The 20,282-nt window shown below is 41.5% G+C and overlaps 1 protein-coding gene across 1 annotated transcript in view; it reads left to right on the top strand.

Annotated features, from left to right (window-relative positions):
- TUT4 (terminal uridylyl transferase 4) overlaps positions 1 to 20,282 on the top strand; it is a 3,240,181-nt gene that overhangs the window by 279,570 nt on the left and 2,940,329 nt on the right. The window contains exons 5-6 of the mRNA XM_044086854.1: positions 6,399 to 6,450; positions 8,968 to 8,972. Of these exons, the coding sequence (XP_043942789.1) occupies positions 6,399 to 6,450; positions 8,968 to 8,972 (57 nt within the window). The remainder of the gene's footprint in view (positions 1 to 6,398; positions 6,451 to 8,967; positions 8,973 to 20,282) is intronic.

Here is a 20,282-nt window from a genome sequence, read left to right as displayed (position 1 = left end):
ATTCTACTCCTTCTGCTTCTCCTCCTGAGGATTTTTCTTTTTCAGAGACTCTTCATTCCATGAGGGAGCATTTTAAGTGGGAAGGTCAGGACTTCTCTGATTCTAGGAAAAGGCTCAGGGAATTTTTGTTTTTACCCCAGCATAGGCCTTTGGCTATACCTCCTGTTTTGGATGTAGTGGAAGATGTTTTTACAGAGGCTTCTCTTAATCCTGATTCTCTGCCTCCTGCTCCTGTTAAACCGGATAGGTATTACAGGGTGCCTGAAGCTCATATGTATCTTTTTAAGAGTCCTAGGGCAGACCCAGAAACTGTTAGCCAGGGGCCTAAAGGTGTTAAGGCTTCTGTTGTCAAAAATCCGGTTCCTACAGATAAAGAAGCCAGGGCCTTGGATAGATGGGGAAAGAAAGTTTATACTTCTTCCACTCTAGCTATGAGGGCTTTGAATTGCCAGTTTCACATGTTAAAATACCAAAACTATCTCCTTTCACAGTTGAAGTCTAAGGTTGATGCTCTGGCGGAAGGTATTGAGTGTAAAGAGTTACAAGATTTAGTACATGTTTCTGAGCAGGTGGGTAAGCATTCTTTGCAATGTGGTTTTGATGCTGTACAGGCCTCGTCTAGGGTGGCTGCCACTGGGTCAGTTCTTCGCAGGCACGCCTGGCTGAGGGATCAAAATTTATCTGACCATGTTAAAACAAGGATTTTAGATGCTCCTTTGCAATCTGATGTGTTGTTTGGTTCTCCTGTTGAGGCAGTTTTAAAGAAAATGGAAGACAAGGCTAAGTCTATGCAGACTGTTAAAGATTTTTTGCAGGTTCAGCCTCCAAAGTTTAGTAGAAATTGGCCTGCTAAAGGGTGGACGTATCCTTCTTATGATTCCCAGTCTAGGGGTAGATCTAGACGTGGTAGGGGCAGAGCTCAGGGCTCTTTCAGGCCTAGAACAGGGAGTTCTCCTGCACAGTCTTCAGGTGAGGGCAGGGGTCAGTCCTTTCGTAAACAGACCCAATGACCTACCTTTTCGGCTGCCAGAGCCTTCTCGTCTGGCAGCACCTTTGGGAGGAAGGTTGGCACTTTTCAAAGAAAATGGGAGTTTGATTACCCAAGACAGATGGGTATTGGATATCATACACCAAGGTTACAGGTTTTATTTCCATACCTTGCCTCCTTTCAGAGGCATGCCAGACGTTCCTCCTCAACAAAGAATAGAGGCTCACAAGCAAATTTCTCTGTTACTTCAACTAGGGGCCATACAGCCGGTCCCTATGCCAGAAGTGGGCCTAGGATTTTATTCTCGCCTGTTCCTAGTACCAAAGAAAGGGAACACGTGGAGACCAATTTTGGATTTATCTATCCTGAACACTTATCTGGACATTCCCAAGTTCAAAATGTTGACGTTACAACAGCTTTTACCTCTGCTGGGCAAAGATCATTGGATGGTAACTTTGGATCTCAAGGAGGCTTACCTTCATGTTCCTATCAGACTAAGTTGCAGGAAGTATCTGCGTTTTCGAGCTGGGACTTCTCACTATCAGTTCTCTGCATTGCCCTTTGGCTTATCTACTGCGCCCAGAGTATTCACGAAAGTTCTGGCTCCAGTGATAGCTTTCTTCAGGCTAAAAGGAATACAGATCTATCCTTATTTGGACGACTGCCTGATTCTGGCTCAAGGAAGGGAAGAGCTTCTTCATCATTTGGAATATGTGATAGCAGTGCTAAGATGCCTGGGGTATTCTGTGAGCGAAATAAAGTCCAGTCTAGTACCCTCTCAGGACATGTGCTTTCTGGGTGTAAGACTGAATACAGCATCCCAGATGGCCTTTTTAACCCCGGACAAACAAAGGAGTCTTTCCCTTTACTTCCATCAACTATCTCATCAGTCCGGGCTGACTGCAAGGACAGTCCTTCAAGCCTTAGGGTTCATGGCATCTTGTATTCTGGTGCTTCCCAATGCCAAACTGCATATGAGGAAGCTGCAATGGTATCTCAAAAATGTATGGACACAGCACTGCCAGGATCTGGACACTGTCATTCAAATAATACCTTGCATTCAAAAGGAATCTTTGTGGTGGGCTCAGGAATGTCACCTAAACAAGGGACTCTCTGTGACCCGGCCAGAGGCGAGTCAGATTTTAACGACAGATGCCTCAGACAAAGCTTGGGAGCTCATCTAAATGGAAAGTGGATACAAGACAAGTGGCCTGCCAGACTACAACATCTACATATCAACCTGAAGGAGATGTTAGCAGTCCAGTTTGCATTAATAGCTTTCAAGGATTTACTTCTTCCAGGGCAGGTGTTGATTCTAACAGACAACACAACTGTCATGTGGTACATCAACAAGCAAGGGGAACGCATTCTTATCCTCTATGCAGGCAAGCAATGATTTTGTGGGAGACTGCTCTCAGTTTACAGCTCAATCTTCAGGCAAGGTTTCTGCCAGGAGCACAGAACTCCTTAGCAGATGTGTTGAGCAGGCAATTATGGATCCCCACGAGTGGAAATTGGATCCTCTTGTATTTCAGAAATTGACAGTGTCATGGGGAACTCCAGACATAGATCTGTTCGCTTCTCCACTAAACCATCAGCTGCCAAAGTTTTGCACAAAAGGTTTCATCCCACAGCTTGGAAAGTGGATGCTCTTTCTTTCAATTGGAGCAATCTTCATGTGTATGCCTTTCCACCTCTGCCTCTCCTCCCAAAAGGTACTTCTAAAGGTCAGACAGGACAAGCCAAGGATGATTTTAATAGCTCCAGATTGGCCTCGACAGCACTGGTACCCATTACTGAGAAGTCTGGTACGGAAGCCTCCATGGCCTTTGCCTTCGATTCCACACCTGTTGTCACAGGAGGACAGCCATTTGCTCAATGTCAAACTTCACTCTCTTCACCTAACAGCCTGGCATATTCTGTTTTGAACCATAGAGGGTCTCAACTTCCACAACAAGTTTTGAATGTGATTTTGGAAGCTAGAAGGCCTAGTACAAGGAAAGTGTACGCAGATAAATGGAAGAGATTTTTATTTTGGAGTGCAGCAAAGGATTTTGATGTTTCTGAGCCTAATTTAAGTGTGGCTCTTCAGTATCTTACTGAGTTACTGGACAAAGGTTTGTCCTTCTCTTCTATTAAGGTTCATGCTGCAGCAATTTCAGCTCACTATGAATGTGACCCTCCATTGTTTTCTCATCCTTTGTTCAAGCAATTTCTTAGAGGGGCAAAGAATATAAGACCCCCACGTAGAGCTCCTACTCCTGCTTGGGATCTCAATTTTGTGTTGGAGAAACTCACTCTACAACCTTTTGAGCCTGCAGCTACTTCTGAGTTGAAATATTTATCATGGAAGACTGCCCTTTTGTTGGCCATTACCTCTGCAAGACGGGTTTCTGAATTACAGGCCCTTATGGCGGTTGAGCCTTTCTTGATTTTCCATAAGGATAGGGTATCTTTGCGTACTAATCCTTCCTTTATGCCTAAGGTGGTTTCTAGTGTGGCTTTAAACCAAACTATTCATTTGCCTACTTTTTATGCAAATCCCCAAAATAAAGGGGAAAAGATTTTGCACACTTTAGATGTACATAGGCAGTTGCGATATTATTTGGACAGAACTAAAGGGTTCAGGCAGTCTCAGCAGTTGTTTGTTTCTTTTGCTTTGAGTTCTCAGGGCAAGCCTGTGTCAAAACAAACTATTTCTAAGTGGATTGGGTTTTGCATTGCTTTCTGTTATTCCCATCATGGCAAGGAGATTCCAGCTGGGATTAGGCCTCATTCCACTAGGGCTACTGCCACTTGACAGCCTTTTGAGGGAGTGGCAACCAAGGATATTTTGGAGGCAGCTACTTGGAGTTCAGTGCATACTTTCTCTAGGCATTATCACCTGCCACTTTACTCTAAATCCAGGGCTGGTTTTGCCACTGCTGTTCTGCAGGGCATTTTGGCAGCTCCTGCTTCCTTGTAGTTTGGCCATCCTCCCTTACCTCTGCTTTGGGATTCTACCCAAGTGTAAGGACTGCAGCAATGTGAGATGAAGAACATAGTACAGTTTTGTACCTACCATAAATGTAGATGTTCGAAGATCCACATTGCTGCAGTCCAATTTACCCTCCCTCCTTCCCCTCTGTAGTTAGAGGTGGTTGTGTGGGTTGGGTTGTAAATATTGTGTATATTGTATATATATTGTACATATAATTAGTGCAAGGGTGGTTGGTTGTTTGTTTGCTGTCTTTTGGTTTTGACCTTTCTTTTTAGGGTCTTCTGACATCTGGGGCAAGAAAAGACTGAGGATATGACGTCGGTCATGCGCATTTGTACCCTGACGTCCTGATGTCAGTCAAATGCGCCTTGACCGACGTCAGCCTTATACTTTGATATTCGGGCCGACCGAGGACAGCGGACTACCCAAGTGTAAGGACTGCAGCAATGTGGATCTTCAAACATCTACATTTATGGTAGGTACAAAACTGTACTTTATCTTCTCAAAAATGCATTGACTCAATTTGGCTCCCAGTAAATTAATGTTTATTAACATTAAAGTATGATTTAAAATGATTTACCTTCATAAACTTGAATTGCAGTGGTTCAAGTGCTCGTATGAGCGACTCGAAACCACGAAAGTGAAAACGTCAACAGTCCTTAATGTTCAAAAAACAGCAAATCGAAAAGCAGATTTGCTGTTTTTCGAACAGTAATGTCAAACAAAAAAAACGAAGTGTAAAGCAGGGGTCAAGCCCCCATGCACCCCCCATGTGGGGGGGGGGGGCTGCACCCGCTACACCCCCCCTACTTTATTATTCTAACTCCGAGATCACACTACAGTGGGGAAAGGAACCATTTCCCGATCCCCACTATAGTGCAATCCGCCCCACGATGTCGAATATGCAATGACCGAATGTCACTCTGCATTCGCTCATTGCACATTCGAACCTTTTTTCTTTTGGTGTTTGCAAAATTTGCAAACAGCCATTTGAACACTTGCTGTTCACCCGACTGTGTATCACCTTTATAAAGGTAAACCTTTAAAATTTCAACACCACCAAATATGTGGAGGCAGAATAGTCCCATTGCAGAGTGGAGGGAATGGGAGTCCCCTTGGAAAACAGTGATGTTTGGTAACATAGATTCTGTTGGAAGCTGTTTTGCATTTTTATTTTGTGGTTATGTTCCCCTTGTACCGTCTGTGGTTCAGTATCAATAATTAATTCTGCTAGTTTAATTATGAAATTGTAAATGTCTTCGTAGTAATGATGCACATGTTCCCTTTTCCTCTTGACCTTTAGCAGCAGAGCTCATACTCATTACTCCATAATGCAGCAGGAACAGAGAGGTGGAATTAACTATATTTGCTGCTTTCCCTACCTCCCAAAGGCTTGCCTGCATGCACCTAGTCAGCCCATTATTCCATCTTTGTCTGTAGCCAGGCATCTCTGGGCTAGGTAAGACCCCTGCAGGCAGTGTGTTCCTGCCTTTGAAGTTTATAATCAACCCTCTAACAAGAGTGGAGTGGGACAGCTTCAAGTTTCAAGGAATGACCAACCTGTTTCTCCCTCACGTTGCTTGCTGGCTCACAGCTGCTGCCTAGTCTGGAGGATGAGGATTGCATACTGTCATGCACCCTTCCACCTTCCTTCTCTCCACGGATCAGTGTTCTGCATTAACAGCATGAGCCAACCTGGCCATTACAGACAGGTGATGCTCTCAGCCATTGACAGTTGTTTCCAGTGCTGTGTGCCATGGAGTATCCTCTTCCTGAGAATGAGCAAGATGGCATCTGCTGCTCAACTCAACCTCTGTAGCCCACTCCCTCTAGTGCCTATGCTGCTGACTTGAATATTGGTCTTCTAGGCTGCAGTTTGGACTTCATTCCTCTGCAGGAATGGGCTTTTGAGTGTAAACTGTAAACACTAACATTCTCTGCTACAAGTGTGTCAGATTATCAGATGCTTATAAGTATTCGTGTTCTTTCAGGCAGCTGATGACAGATAACGTTTCCACCATTTTTTGTCAGCTGATTGCTGTTGCTCCACCACACACTCTAAATGTTGTTTCAGTGCTGGTGAGTCACACACTCACAACCCTGAAGAAGCAGAGCCATTCTTAGAATGTCAAGCATCTCCATCCCCTGCTTACCTTACAGCGTTTTCGCTGCTTTTCAGTAGTGCTAGGACAGGCAGCAGTCTTCCAACCTGTATAATCTAACATGTTTTTGTAGCACTGGGTTTTGATAGTGGCATGTCATATTAAACTATTTCTTATCAGGAATAGGCAGTGAGAGTTTGTGTCACTCAGAGTTCTTTGTTAGAATAGTAAAAACTAGCATGTTGTATTTTAACACGTGATGTACATTTAATACAGTTTGGTTACATAGAATGACAATGTTGCTAAGGCATTTTTGTTTTTATTTTAGTTGAGTCAACCAGATGTTCTCATACAAGTCCTTGAAACTTTGAAGAACTGCTGTAAGTTGTACATTTATGTTTTGATGCCTGCTTGAAAGACAAGTCTTAGTACATATGTGTTTCATATCTTTTTCATTGAGGGTCCCTAATTTGAAGCATGTATTGGAAGAAAATCGTACTTTGTCCATGGCATTGTAATTTGTACAGTTGTAATGCAAAGCCAACTTTCTGAACATCATGGTGTGGATGATGGTCATATGTATTGCTTTTATGTGAAGTCACTTGCCTTACACTTCAACTGTACCTTGTTTTGTTCACAATTTTGCTTTTCCCTTTGGCCCTACATCCTAATGCAGGCTAGCTACTACATTAGTGACGGCATGCATTCGTAACTTTATCGCTAGGTATCTCATTTATTGCACATTTGCCTCCTTTTTAAATTTTATGTTGTATGCCATTTCCTTTAATTTACATCACTGTGTTTAAATTTAAGCACATTGATTTATGTATTCAAAAATGTGTTGATTGGACGTGAGATCATTAGAAAAGGATAGGAGTAAATTACATAGAAAAAATGGAAAATTGTGGGAACAATCCATGCAGAAAAATGTTTTGGAGGAGGAATGGGGTTTATGACAAGGCAGGAATTGACCTGTTTATGTAACAGTGGTTTGCTTATATCGTATGGAACAATATATGTGATGTGAATTTGTAAATGTGAACTTGTTAATATGGTTTGATTACTTTCATATAAATGTAATTTTGCCCGTGTCACTAGTAAAGGTGTTTTTTAATGTGTTGACTGGGGTAATGTACCGAGCCAAGACAGATTTATTTATGATGTAACCTAGATGCTGTGCAATAGAAGATTAAGATCAGACATAGTGTGCAAATTTATTTATTGTTTATTTCCAGTTTGATAACTGGGGAGGCCCACTGGGCTCAAAGAGCCCGTTTTCAGTGGAGGCCCGGGGAGAAAAGCTCCATAATACATACAAGTAAATCAAACATATGATAATTTAAAACAAACGTAGAATTATATACTGAGAAATAGCAAATTACAATTGAAAAAAAAAATGAATACTCTTCATTACATATATGTAGTTGATTAGAGAGTCAGTGGAGTAAGCAGACAAAATATTAAAAACTATGAAATTGTAAGTCTTCTGTTAGTTGCAAAGACTGAATATTTGAAAGATAGAAGTATAGGTGTTGTAGAATGTGGAAGAAATAAAGGAGGAAAGTGCAATGTTTACTAAGTATAAATTCAAGATTCTGGTGAGAAGAGAGAGGAATTTGAGAAATAGAGAAGGAGGTGGTTGTTTAGTAGAAAAATAATCTGGTGTAAGTAGAGCGAGGCAGTTGTTTAGTGGCAAAAGTGGAGTACAGACGTGCCAGAGATGATTAATGTAGCTAGTTAGCAGCATCTCTTAGCATTAAGTTAGTATGTAGGTAGAAATAAAAGAGAACATTTCCAAATAGTGAGAGAGAGTAGAGTTACAAAACTATGTACAGTATTTACATTATATACATTCAAGGTTTTGATATAGTATGTTCAATTGAGAAAGGAGAAGCTGTAGAGGGAAAAAAAGCAAGGTGTAGAGGTACACGTGGAAGTACATGTATAGGAGAGAATTAGCAGAATAGGGACATTAGCAAGATTAGGTAGGTAGGGTGCATTTACATTTCCAATTATGGGAGAGGTAGGAAAAGAGCTGGGATTTGAAGTTTTTAGAGAGTCGTAGTGAGGGTGGGAGAGAGTTCCATTTTTTGGCTAAGGAAAAGGATAATAGAAACTGGCCAGCAGGATGTTTTGGTTTGTATACAGAAAGTAGATTTTGTTGGGCAGATCTTAGGGGTCTGTGAGGTGTGTAAGATGGTAAGATATTTGCTAGAGCAGGGCATGCAGTAGGTTTAAAGATTAATTTGTGGGCTGTATTGATTTGGAGGTAGTCAAGGTAGTTGGGAAGCTCTATCCAGTTAAGCATTTGGAGAGAGGTACAGTGATGCGAGGAGTGGTTAGATTTAGTAGCAAATTTAGAGATTTTGTTGTAACAGATTTCTAGTTTTGCAGAGATGGTGGAAGAGAGGTTTGTTAGTAGTGGAGCACCGTACAGTAGTGATGGTAGTATGTAGGTAGTGGCGAGAGTTTGCCTAGTAGAAGGGGAGAGAAAGTGAGAGTTTCTGTATAGCATACCAAGTTTCTGATGAGTTTTCTTAATATTTAGTTGGACATGTGTATCGAACGTCAGGTGTTCATCAATGGTAACCCCAAGAAGTTTAGCAAAAGGAACTACTTCTGTAGTGGAGTTGGTATGGCTGATGATATTGAAGGATTGTTTGCTGAGAGAGAGGGCTTTTGAGGGGGAAGAAAAGAAGGATTTTGGATTTATTGGCATTAAGGGAGAGATGGTTTTGAAGCATTCAGTTCTCTGTAGTTGTGAAGGCCAACTGTGTTTTTGCCTGGAGCTCGGGAAGGCTATGAGCAAAGCAGACTAAAGTGGAGTTGTCTGCATATTGCACTATTTGAGTGTTTGGAATTGCAGCATAAAAACTATTGATGAATATATTAAAGAGCATTGGTCTGAGTATAGACCCCTGGGGGACCCCGGTTGGGGTTGGAAGGAAGGTTGAGGTACCAGTTTGCCATTTTACAGCCTGGGATCTATCAGAGAGTTAACTATTGAACCATGTAAGGGATTTTTGGGAGAGATTGAGGCTTGAAAGGTGATTCAGAAGATGGGTATGAGAGAGTGTCAAATGCCTTGGAAAGATCGAGAAAACAGTGGAGACAATATTTCCAAAGTTCTGGGCACGGTTGACTATGTCTAAGAAAGAGAGGAGAGCAGTTATTGTACTGTGGCCAGGACAGAAGCTGTGTTGTCTAGGGGTGAGGAGTTGATTATTGATGAGGTAAGGTATGAGTTGCTGGTGGATGCATTTTTCAAGGATTTTGAAATTGGGGAAAGAATGGGTATTGGTTGGAAGTTAGAGATGCTATTAATTTTGCCTCCTTTGTGGAGGGGTAAGATAAAAGCAGCACACCATAATTTGGGGACATAAGATTCCTGGATAGACCTATTAATGAGAATGCTGATGGGGCGCCGACAGAAAGTAGTATTGTGGTGCTTAATAAAATTGAAGTCGTTTGTTTATTGGCGTCTTGTTTGCTTATCCCTTTGGAATTTAAAAAGACCTGCTTCAGTGAGTTTGGCTATCTGGCTGGGTTTATCTTTGATGAGTTTCACCTCTCTGACTGTGCTTATTGAAGGTGTTTAGTTCTGCTGTTTGGAATTAGGAACTGTGTTGGCTTAGTAGCAGCTTGTTGTTTTTGCCTTTGACTTCCAGAACAAGCATAAGTGTGTTTGGGAGGCGTTTAGTCCTGCTGTTTGGCATCAGGAACTGTGCTGGTTTAGTAGCAATGTGGGGTTTTAGCCATGTTGTCTGAAACTGCTACTATATCTGGTAGAGTATGATTAAGCCAAGCATGGAAGAGTGCTATTTTGTTTTTTATACTCTGGGAGTTAATGGTAATGAGTTTGAGGTATTTGTGGTTGGTATTATTTGAAGAGATAGGGGGAGTGAGATTGTTGCTGGACTTGGGTCCAGGGTTGAGGTGAATGTCTCCTGCTAGAGCAAGCCAGTTAGAGAAAGAATAGCGCAGGACCTTTGGTTTACAACTAGTATTTAGTAGGACAGACAATTTATCTTTGGTTGTAGGAGGTTTAAATGAAATGCTTAGAAGTTTGTTTAAAATAGTGAAGATGGTTAGGTTGAAGTAGAGAGAGGGGTGTATTGTGGGAGTGAGAAGTGATGGGGTGGTGATGGGTGAGAGTGGAGGAGGTGGGGGGAGAAAAGGAAGGCGGTAGTTTGTAAAAGGAATAGGAAGTTGCATTGAAGACAGGAGGACAATGCTTATATAAGGGGTAAGGGAAGTTTGTGGAAGTGGAGGAGTCATTCTTAATAAGAGTAATTTAAATTTGGAGCAGGAAGCTGGGATGATAGGGGAGTTTAGTGAGAAGGGGAGGAGTAAGGCTGAGAGTTCAGGCAGAAAAGAGATGGAGATGGGGAGGATTATGTAATTGAAGAATGTTAGGGGGAGGGGTAGAGACCAGGATTGGCTAAGGGGAAGGGGAGGAGATACAGGGTTAGAATAAAGATAGGAGTACTGGGGTGGGTGGGATTTGGGGGTAGGGTAGGGGAGTGGAGTGAGCCCGAAGGGGGAACGGAGTGGGCAAGAGAACTGATAGTAGAAAAAAGTATCGGCAACTGCAGGTATACCGACTGGGCAAGAAGGTAAATTTAACTATGTATACACTGAGGCTAGTATAGGTTAATAATAGTGAAAGTGGGTGTTTACACAAGGGAGTGGATATTTAATAGCTGGGGGGATTGTGAGTAGGATTTATATTAATACAGTACTTTAGTAGGATTTATAGTAATACAGTAGCAAATATTTGCACATGTTCAGTTAGACAAAACAGAAGTTAAAGTTTGTAACATACACAATAAAATATTACAGATATATTTACATGGCTTCTTAAAGGAAAGAAGCATGGGGGAGTCTCACTTGAAATAAAGTAGTATGAGAAAGCTGTAAATCAAGGAACTGCATCAGTTAGGAGGGAATTAGATAAAGACAGATAATTATCTGACAAAGTAAATATTGAAGTCACAGCATTTATTTACTTAGTCATTCAAATTAGTTTACCAAATGAGTGCATTGGTCCTGGAACGCTTCATTCCAGATACATTAGTTGTGATGAAATGTTTATGATCAGAAGTGCCTCTAAGGAAGGATGCACAAGACTCTCAGATTTTTTGTCCTTACATTAAAAAAAGCTGGTTGCTGGAGTGAATTGTATTCTGTGGCTCTTTTAACAGTGTCTTTATTGGCTTGAGATATGATATTGTATTGGCAGGGTATGAGGGTTAGTTTTACAGGTGTGGATGAGATTCCACTTTCAAATATCTAAAAAGTAAGGAGCTGAGCAGTAAATCATTTTTAATGGGCTATTTGATTTATTGAGGGTAGAGCAGTAACACCTTGGAACTAATTTGATAATACTACAGATTGTATGTACATTTGTTTGTTATGAGGTCTAGATTTTTATGCAATGAAGAGACATTTAGGAGGAGATTTTATTCTAATTGTGGTGGTGCAATTTGTTCCTTTCTGTAGTGTATTTCTGTCTGGAAGAACATAAAAAAGTGCCATTTTTGGGACCCAGAATGTAAGCCTTGGTTTTAGCTTTTGTTTGTTATGAGATAGTCAGAGCAATGTGTTCTAGCCATGAGGTTGTTTCAAGGCTTTATGCAGATTCAGTGATAGTCCAGTTTAGAGAGATGAATTTCTACTGTGGCACTGTTCCAGAGAATATTTTTTGGCTTTCTTAATATGGACTAAAACCATTTTCTACAACCCACATTTAAGGTTTAGTAAGGCCAATTTGTGCTGTGTTTCCCATGGTAACATAGGAAGGCAAGGCTCTGGAAATAACCACACCATTGTTACAGAGAGGTATTTTGAGGTTTGGAATGTCAGAATGTAAGAGGGTTGGTAAAGAGCAATAAGGACAATGAAGCTATCAGTGACCGTTATGGGACTCTGTTGGTCTTTGGTGCTAAAGAAGAGAGGGAAGAGCCTATACTGATGATAAAAGATCTGCCAAGAAGGTTGTTTAAAACCATTTTTGCTTCCTTCCTAAAACGTGATCTGTAAAAGTCGGTGGTTGTCCAAGTCACATGCCTTTTTTTAAACACCTTTATTAAAGTATCACTTAAGATATAGGCACACATATATTATTAGAAAAGAAAGCAGTCCATATTTAAAATCTTTTCCATTTACCCACATTATACATTGCATGTTTTCGTTCTTTATAACAACGGTCTTTCACTCCAACATTATATAACTACCTCAATTCCTACCTTCTTTTAAACATCACACCTCCCCTTCCTGAGCATTATTTTGCGTGTTTTGTTTCCATAATTTCCATGCATTTCTATGTAATTTGCTCCTTCTTTTTTCTAAAGATTCCTCTTCCAGTTCTTGTATCTGTTTTACAATCTTCAGTACTTCAAATGCATTTGGTTTAGATGCTGATTTCCATTTTCTAGTAATTGCTTTTTTGGCAGCCAATAGAATTAAACTTACAAGGCCTTTTTATGTCTAGGCAATTCAGATCCTGCATTACAGTTTAAAAGAATAATTTCCTTAGTTACAGCAATTTACTCACACTATTTGAGAGAGTACTTTGTAGGGAATTTTTTTAAATCTGCCAACTCATTACAGTCTCAAAACATGTTCCCAATTTCCTCTTTCTTCCCCATCACACCTCCAACATTTGCTATGTATCTCAGAAAAACATTTTTGAAATCTGCTTGGGATACAAAAATACTTATGCAAACACACAAAAATCTTAAATTAAACCTTCTGGACTTTATTGCATACTTGCGAGCCATCCATAGATTTTCCCATTTTTGCTTTTCCAATCTCTCCTTCCAAATTTTTCTAACCTCCTCTAATTGAATGTTATTGATGTCTTGACTGAGGCACTATTGCAGTATTCTGAACAGATGGTTGTAGCTCCCTGACATCTGTACCAAAGCTTTACCTTCGCAGGACATATGTCTGGATGATGACCTCAGCTTGTAGGTGTCAGGATCTAAAGTCAGATATATGTATGTGATCCTCCTATTATCTCAGGGCCAGCCTGAATGCAGGATATTGCACCTGATGGACTCTGTACTGTATATTTGCTTGTTAGATCAGATACGTGCCCTGTTGGGGATGCTTCCTTCTAAATATTTTACCATTTTTTTAATTGTTGTCAGATGTCAGCTAGGAGGGATAAGTGCGGTAGGCAAATTCCATCCAAAGACTTGCACACTAGGTGCCTGTTGTGTCTAGGCCCCGAACGTGACTATAAATCCTCAAATATTGACTGTAATACTTTTAAGGATGGATCTCCTTTGTGTCAACACACGAAGTTTATTAAATATATAAGGTTGCCAAAGAATGTAGAAACCCAAATGGGATACAATCCACGTACTGTCCGTGTTTAGGAATAATGTCTAATTAATTGTCACAGGCAATATAAAGTGCATAAAACAATGTAAAATAAAACCAGACCTGGGTTCCAGTCAGTTGAAAAATGATAGGAAAATTTCCGTTTTTTCGTTTTTCCGTTAATTCACTTCTGTAAAAAAACTCTCAGGATGGCCAGCCCTGGTAGCGATGTTGTAGCTTTTTTTATGTGAGGAACACAGTGAAACGCTGTTAATAATCAACTATCATAACCAAATGTGGCTTGGTGTAAATATTCTGTAAGTGTGTCCAACAGTCCGTCCAAAACTATTGGCGTAGGCGCACTGTGACAGTGTTGTAGCTTCCGTACAAAAATAGAATGCAGGCGATGAAAAACTGCCGTAGCAGAGTACGGCTTAAAGTCACTAAGGTGCAATGCGACCAACTGTCCGCCCAAAGCTGTTGGTGTAGGCAGACTTTAAGTGCAGGTCCGCCCAAAGCCGTTGAAGTAGTCAGACTTTTAGCACAAAACTTTAAACATAAGTCACGAACCCAGTCCGGTGAAGATAAAGATGAAACGTAATAAAGTCCAAAATAGCAGGGTATTCCACAGTTCACAAGAGCACACTGACAAAATGATGTTAAACGCAACCACGCGTTTTTCGTTCAGATATGTATCTGAACTTCATCAGGGTTTTTTCTGATGAAGTTCAGATACATATCTGAACGAAAAACGCGTGGTTGCATTTAACATCATTTTGTCAGTGTGCTCTTGTGAACTGTGGGAATACCCTGCTATTTTGGACTTTATTTCGTTTCATCTTTATCTTCACCGGACTGGGTTCGTGACTTATGTTTAAAGTTTTGTGCTAAAAGTCTGACTACTTCAACGGCTTTGGGCGGACCTGCACTTAAAGTCTGCCTACACCAACAGCTTTGGGCGGACAGTTGGTCGCATTGCACCTTAGTGACTTGGACGGACTGTTGGACACACTTACAGAATATTTACACCAAGCCACATTTGGTTATGATGGTTGATTATTAACAGCGTTTCACTGTGTTCCTCACATAAAAAAAGCTACAACATCGCTACCAGGGCTGGCCATCCTGAGAGTTTTTTTTACAGAAGAGAATTAACGGAAAAACGAAAAAACGGAAATTTTCCTATCATTTTTCAACTGACTGGAACCCAGGTCTGGTTTTATTTTACATTGTTTTATGCACTTTATATTGCCTGTGACAATTAATTAGACATTATTCCTAAACACGGACAGTACGTGGATTGTATCCCATTTGGGTTTCTACATTCTTTGGCAACCTTATATATTTAATAAACTTCGTGTGTTGACACAAAGGAGATCCATCCTTAAAAGTATTACAGTCAATATTTGTGCTTTTTCATCAGTTTAGTGAGTGTGCAGTTTTCTTGGTGACTATAAATCCTGCTGCAGCTGTCAGTTGTTCATTCCTAAAACCCTATAGCTTAAATGTTTCACACTTAACACCTTCTTCAAGACCCAATGCCTGAAAAGCTTGGCCCATTCCACCATGTAGGAAGGCCTATGCATTAGCCTCCAGCCAAAGAAAAAAAATTAAAAAGACCTAGAGAGTATTCTCCTTTTTTCATCTCAGAATCAAACGTACCTGCTGAGGTGGTCAGACCTGCAGTATGCCAGTCGTCTTCTCACATGCCCTTTACTGTGACCCTGCCAGAGGCAGGTACAGCTCCTGAAGTCTTGCAGATGACTGAGTCCCTCTGATGAACCACATCTCTTGAGGGCCCTCAAGGAATACCTCAGATCCTTTTGGGGAGAGATTCCAGATTCCCTCATTGAAATGTGCCAAGGCTAAGACCTCCCTAATCTAATTCAGGCTGATGTCACCCAAAAAAAGAAAAAAACTTAAACACTTGACATCACCTTCTGCATCGAAGGAGAAAGATTTTTTCTCAGGAGTTATTCAAGGAAATCATGTCTCTGAAGCCACCTTTCTTTGGGTCTCAGCCTACTTCATACAAATAAGCCTTAGATTCGTCCTTCTCTGATGAGGAAGGAGGGACAAGGATTCTGATCTTTCTCTCGACTACTCATCCCAGTTACACTCTTCAGAATAGATTTCTTCAGATGAAGGAGACTCCTTCTCTCCAGATTCCCCCCTAGAAGAGGCCGCCTTTGGAGAAACCTTACAAAGCATGATGAAACATTTTGAATAGCAGTCTAGACAAGTGTCTTAAGTGCAAAAAGAGATGCAACAAATTATTAGAGGTGGGCACTCCAGCCCCTCCTCCAGTTCTCCCAGTACTAGATGCTTACCTGGATGCCTTTCAGGCCAATTCTTTGGTATCAGATTCTCAGCCTCCTGCTCCAAAAAGGCCAGATAGGTTCTATAAAGTTTCTGATTAACCTGAGTTACTTCTACAAAAACCCTGTGGCAGACCCAGTTGCAGTTTCTCGGGCCTCAGATTCCAAGTTGCTTTCTGGCATAAATGTTCTTCTCAGTGACAAGGACAGTCGTACAGTGGACAGGTGGGTTAAGAAAGTTTATACTTATTCCACTTTAGTCTTCAGAGGTGTAAACTACCATACTCAAGTAACCAAATGCATATTCTCTCCAGTTCAGTCATGATGCAAGACTGTCAGAGCCGCAGACACTGGAGTCAAAACAGCATATGCAGTCTTTACTAGCCAGGCAAAGTATGCTGCTAGGAGAAGATAGCTTACACTCTTCTAAGCTGGGAATTGCTGGTTGAAGGATGATTGTGTCTGTTTTTCTGAAAGTGTCTTAGTTCTGGTTTAAGCACTTGGACTTCAAACCAGTTATTTTACATTGGGAAGGTTGAGGTCTAGACTCTTGTGGCAGGGGAGTGTGCCCTACTCTCTTCTGAGCTGGGAATTGCTGGTGAAGGTCTATTGTGCCTGTTATTCTAAGTGTCTTTATTCTGGTTTAAGCACTTGGATTCCAAACCAGTTACCTTACATTAGGAGGATTCATAGTCTAAACTCTTGTGGCAGGAGAGGATAGCCTACACCCTTCTAAGCCGGAAATTGCTGGTTGAAGGCCTATTGTGTCTGTATTCTGAAGTGTTTTAGTTGTGGCTTAAGCATCTGGGCTCTAAAACCAGTTGTTTTACATTAGGAAGGTTTGTGTCTAGACTCATGTGGTGGGAGAGTGTGACCTACACCCTTCAAGCTGGGAATTTCTAGTAAATTGCTGCTTTATTTAAACGGTTTCTTGCTGTTATGACTGTGCTTTTATGCACTTTGAATTTCTTGTACTTCTGCATTTTATAGCATAGGCTAGATTCACACTTGCTGAATCTAGACTGTTTGGTATCACTTGAGCACTAAAATCATATCTTCACAGAGATACTGGATGATATGAGGCATTTGTTGCTTCCAACTAACTGTAAATGCCTGCTTTTGCTCTTATGTTGCATATTTAATTTGTATTTGTATTCTACTCTGTGCTTGAATTGTCTGAACTGTTTTTTGCCACATTTTACTGTATACTGTACTACTTTAGCTGTAGCATAACCCAGTTCCAGGTTTGCTGTTTCTGGGTCTGTTTTGTAACTTCTGAGCATCAAATTCAAGCCATCCTTGTAGGTGAAGGCCCTTCTGCACCCTTGTGGGAGGAGAGTGCTGTCTGGGTCCCATCTTATCGATGGTGGTTGGAGTAGTGCTCAGAGAGAGCACCTTTATTGGCTAGTTTTAGTTAAAAGGGTTATCTCTTGTTTTGTTTAAGGCCTGCGTTTGCACTTGTCTGCTTGCAATGCACCATCGTGGACTGCCACATAGCGATGGTCACCATTGGTGGTTTAGATGCAAATGTTTTGCTTGTTAAATTTTCCCTTGGTAATTAACTTGTGGTCCTACAGAGTTTTATTTTATTTGACCCTGCTCTACTATCAGGTGGAACACTAAACCTAGCCTCAGAGGTACCGACACACCCCTCACCCGCTAGCCATTCTTAAGTGTGACCTCTTTTCCTGACCATATAAATTTACCTAACACTATGGACGAACAATTACCCACTGTTTCCCCAGCCAGCTTAGTCGACATTGGCATCCTGAGGTGGTGTAGCAACTGCCTCATGTTCACAGACAACCCTCTACTCCTAGTCCCCACAAGCTCAACATGTGAGAGATGCAACTATGTTAAGAACCTTGAATCCATGCTCTGTCACACACCAGTTAGTACATATGACAATGAAGAGGTTGTCAGCATGCACACCTCACCTCCTACTCCACCCCAAACCCACATCACTCACATCTACATATGCCAAGGTCCTCACCAGAAACATGCCTAAACACCAGAGACCTCTCAAACACAAACTCAAGCATGCTACAAAACCAAACATATTAGTCATAGGTGATTCCATAGTGAGACACACATGTCCCTTTCACCAGGCTGAATAAGGAAAAGGTCATGGTCAGCTGTCTATTGGGTACTAGGATACACCATATTACACATGCAGTCAGGTCTCTCAACAACAGATACTGTTATGACTCCATCATCGTCCGTGTTGGTGTGAACGACTTGAGACGTACCTCTCTAGACTATATGAAGTGAGGCATGACTGAGCTCTCCGACTGTGTGTCTCGAGCAGGAATGTCCCTAGCCTTAAACAGCATTTTGCCTTCACCTAGGATGATGCCTCACAAACAGAAAATGATTGACTTTAATAACTGGCTTAGTTTCTGGTGTCATTCTAAGGGGATCCAGTATCTGTCAGCCTGGGGTGGCATGATCGACAGACCTCAGTGCTTTGCCAGAGATAGTGTTCATGTGTCTCCCCTGGGATTTCCGTTACTGGCTAAAGCTCTTGCCACCCCCATAGTGCCTTTTTAGGCAGTGTCTCAAGGACAAAATTCCAGACGTAAAAACTCCATCTAAAAACAACCTCAATGTTATGCTGCCTAAACGCTAGGAGTCTTAATACGAAACTGCACTCACTGTAAGCAGTCCTCACCTTGGAAGATGCAGATATTTGTGCAGTCACTGAGACCTGGGTTCAAGACTGTGAAGAGCACCCCAGCCGTACTGGGTTACACCTCCTTCCACACGTACAGATTACAAACCGAAGGTGTGAAAACTAAAGGAGGCAGTGTATCAATTTTCATTAAAGATAACTACACCTCCAGATTGGTCAAAGAGCATGATTCCCTGGAAATACTACAGGTGCAATTAACCATTGGTAGGACACCTATTCAAGTCATTGCAAGCAACAGGACCCTCTCCATGAATTAGGGCACCCACTCTGCCTGTTTAGATAGAGCTACTTGAGTCTATCAGGATACATCAGCACACCATGGTTTTGGATGACTTTATCTACCCATCCACTGCCTTGGTAAATTACTCATGCTCAAACTCACTTGACCAAAGGTTCCTCGACTTTAACTCTAGTGCACCCCACAAGGGGTGCTAACATCCTGGATCTGGTGCTTACCAATATGGGGACTACTGTAGCACACCCACTTTGAGGTCTTCCCTGGTGAATTCTGACCACAAATCAATCTCATCTGAAGTAACTATCACACCTGACCCCTGCTAGCAGCAACTAAACTAAAAAACTTCTCCAAAGCAGATTATAACCTGTTAATGGATGGTATAAATAGCTTCTCTGCACCTCACCCCTCAGATGGAACTGGCAACTATGCCAAGTTCTACAGTACAGACACCTGTATAATTGCATTGATTTGGCCTTACCTGATAGGACCAAAACAAGCTCCTCAAGGAAGAGCAAACCTGCCTGGTGGACAATTGCCATTAACAGGCTTTACAATAAGTGGAAGAAATTGCAATCTAAGAGTAAGAGAGAGCAAGCCCTAAACTGGAACACTCCCTCATCAGCATAAACAAGTGAATAAGACTCCTTGTGAGGTCCTCCAAAACAAACTATGAATCCATATTGGCTTTCTCAGCTAAAGACAGCCATAAGGCGTTCTTTAGTTACATCCATAACCTAAAAGGAAACGCCCAGATTTGTGCTGAACTGGTAGTTAATGATACCACATATAGTGAACCTGTGGGCAAAACTAACCTGTTGGCTAACAGGTTCTGTGAAAACTTCACTCCCCCATCCCCCACCACGTGTACCCCATGACATCCCTGCCACCTTCCTTGTATCTCTAAAAAGTAGGTTGTTAATGTTCTCTTGAAGGCCAGGAGCACAATCATCTATGGAACCTGATAACATCCCAGGCTGTGTCCTACATGGGCTCCAACAAAAATTAGCAACACCATTGGGTACTCTTTTCAGTCATAGTCTAAGCATTGGCTTCATCCTTGCTAAGTGGAAAATGGCCACCATTATTCCCTTGCACAGAAGTGGTGCTTCCACTGACCCCGGGAACTGTAGACCTATTAGCCTGACTAACATTATCTACAAGGCCATGGAGTGAATCATCATGAACCTTATCAACAAACACTTGACCCTACTCAGTCTAAATTTGTCAAATGGAGATCATGCCTGCTAAAGCTGGTGGACTTCTGTGAGACAGTCACCAAGGCCCTGGATGAGGGGAAATCTGTGCATACAGTCTACCTTGACCCAAGGCATTTGGCATTATCCCCCACTTGGGCATCATTGACAAACTCATCTAGCTAGGTATCAACCCTTATTTCATTAGATGGGTTACTAACTGGCTCACTGATAGAATTCATATAGTCAAAATAGGGGAATCTACTTCCAACAGCAGACCTGTAACCAGTGGTGTTTCACAGGGATCAGTCCTGGGACCTCTACTGTTTAGAATCTATTTCTTTGAAGTACAAGCAAAAACTAAAGGTCTGTGGCTAACAAAGTTTGTTGATGACTGCAAACTGTCAGTGGTCATAGAATCTCCAAATGATATCAATATCCT

The sequence above is a fragment of the Protopterus annectens genome, chromosome 10.part0 (assembly GCF_019279795.1).
Source record: "Protopterus annectens isolate FY-2018-M chromosome 10.part0, PAN1.0, whole genome shotgun sequence".
Taxonomy (NCBI): Eukaryota; Metazoa; Chordata; order Ceratodontiformes; family Protopteridae; genus Protopterus; species Protopterus annectens.
The sequence above is the reverse complement of the archived record's forward strand: the minus strand, read 5'-3'. Positions and strand labels throughout refer to the sequence as shown.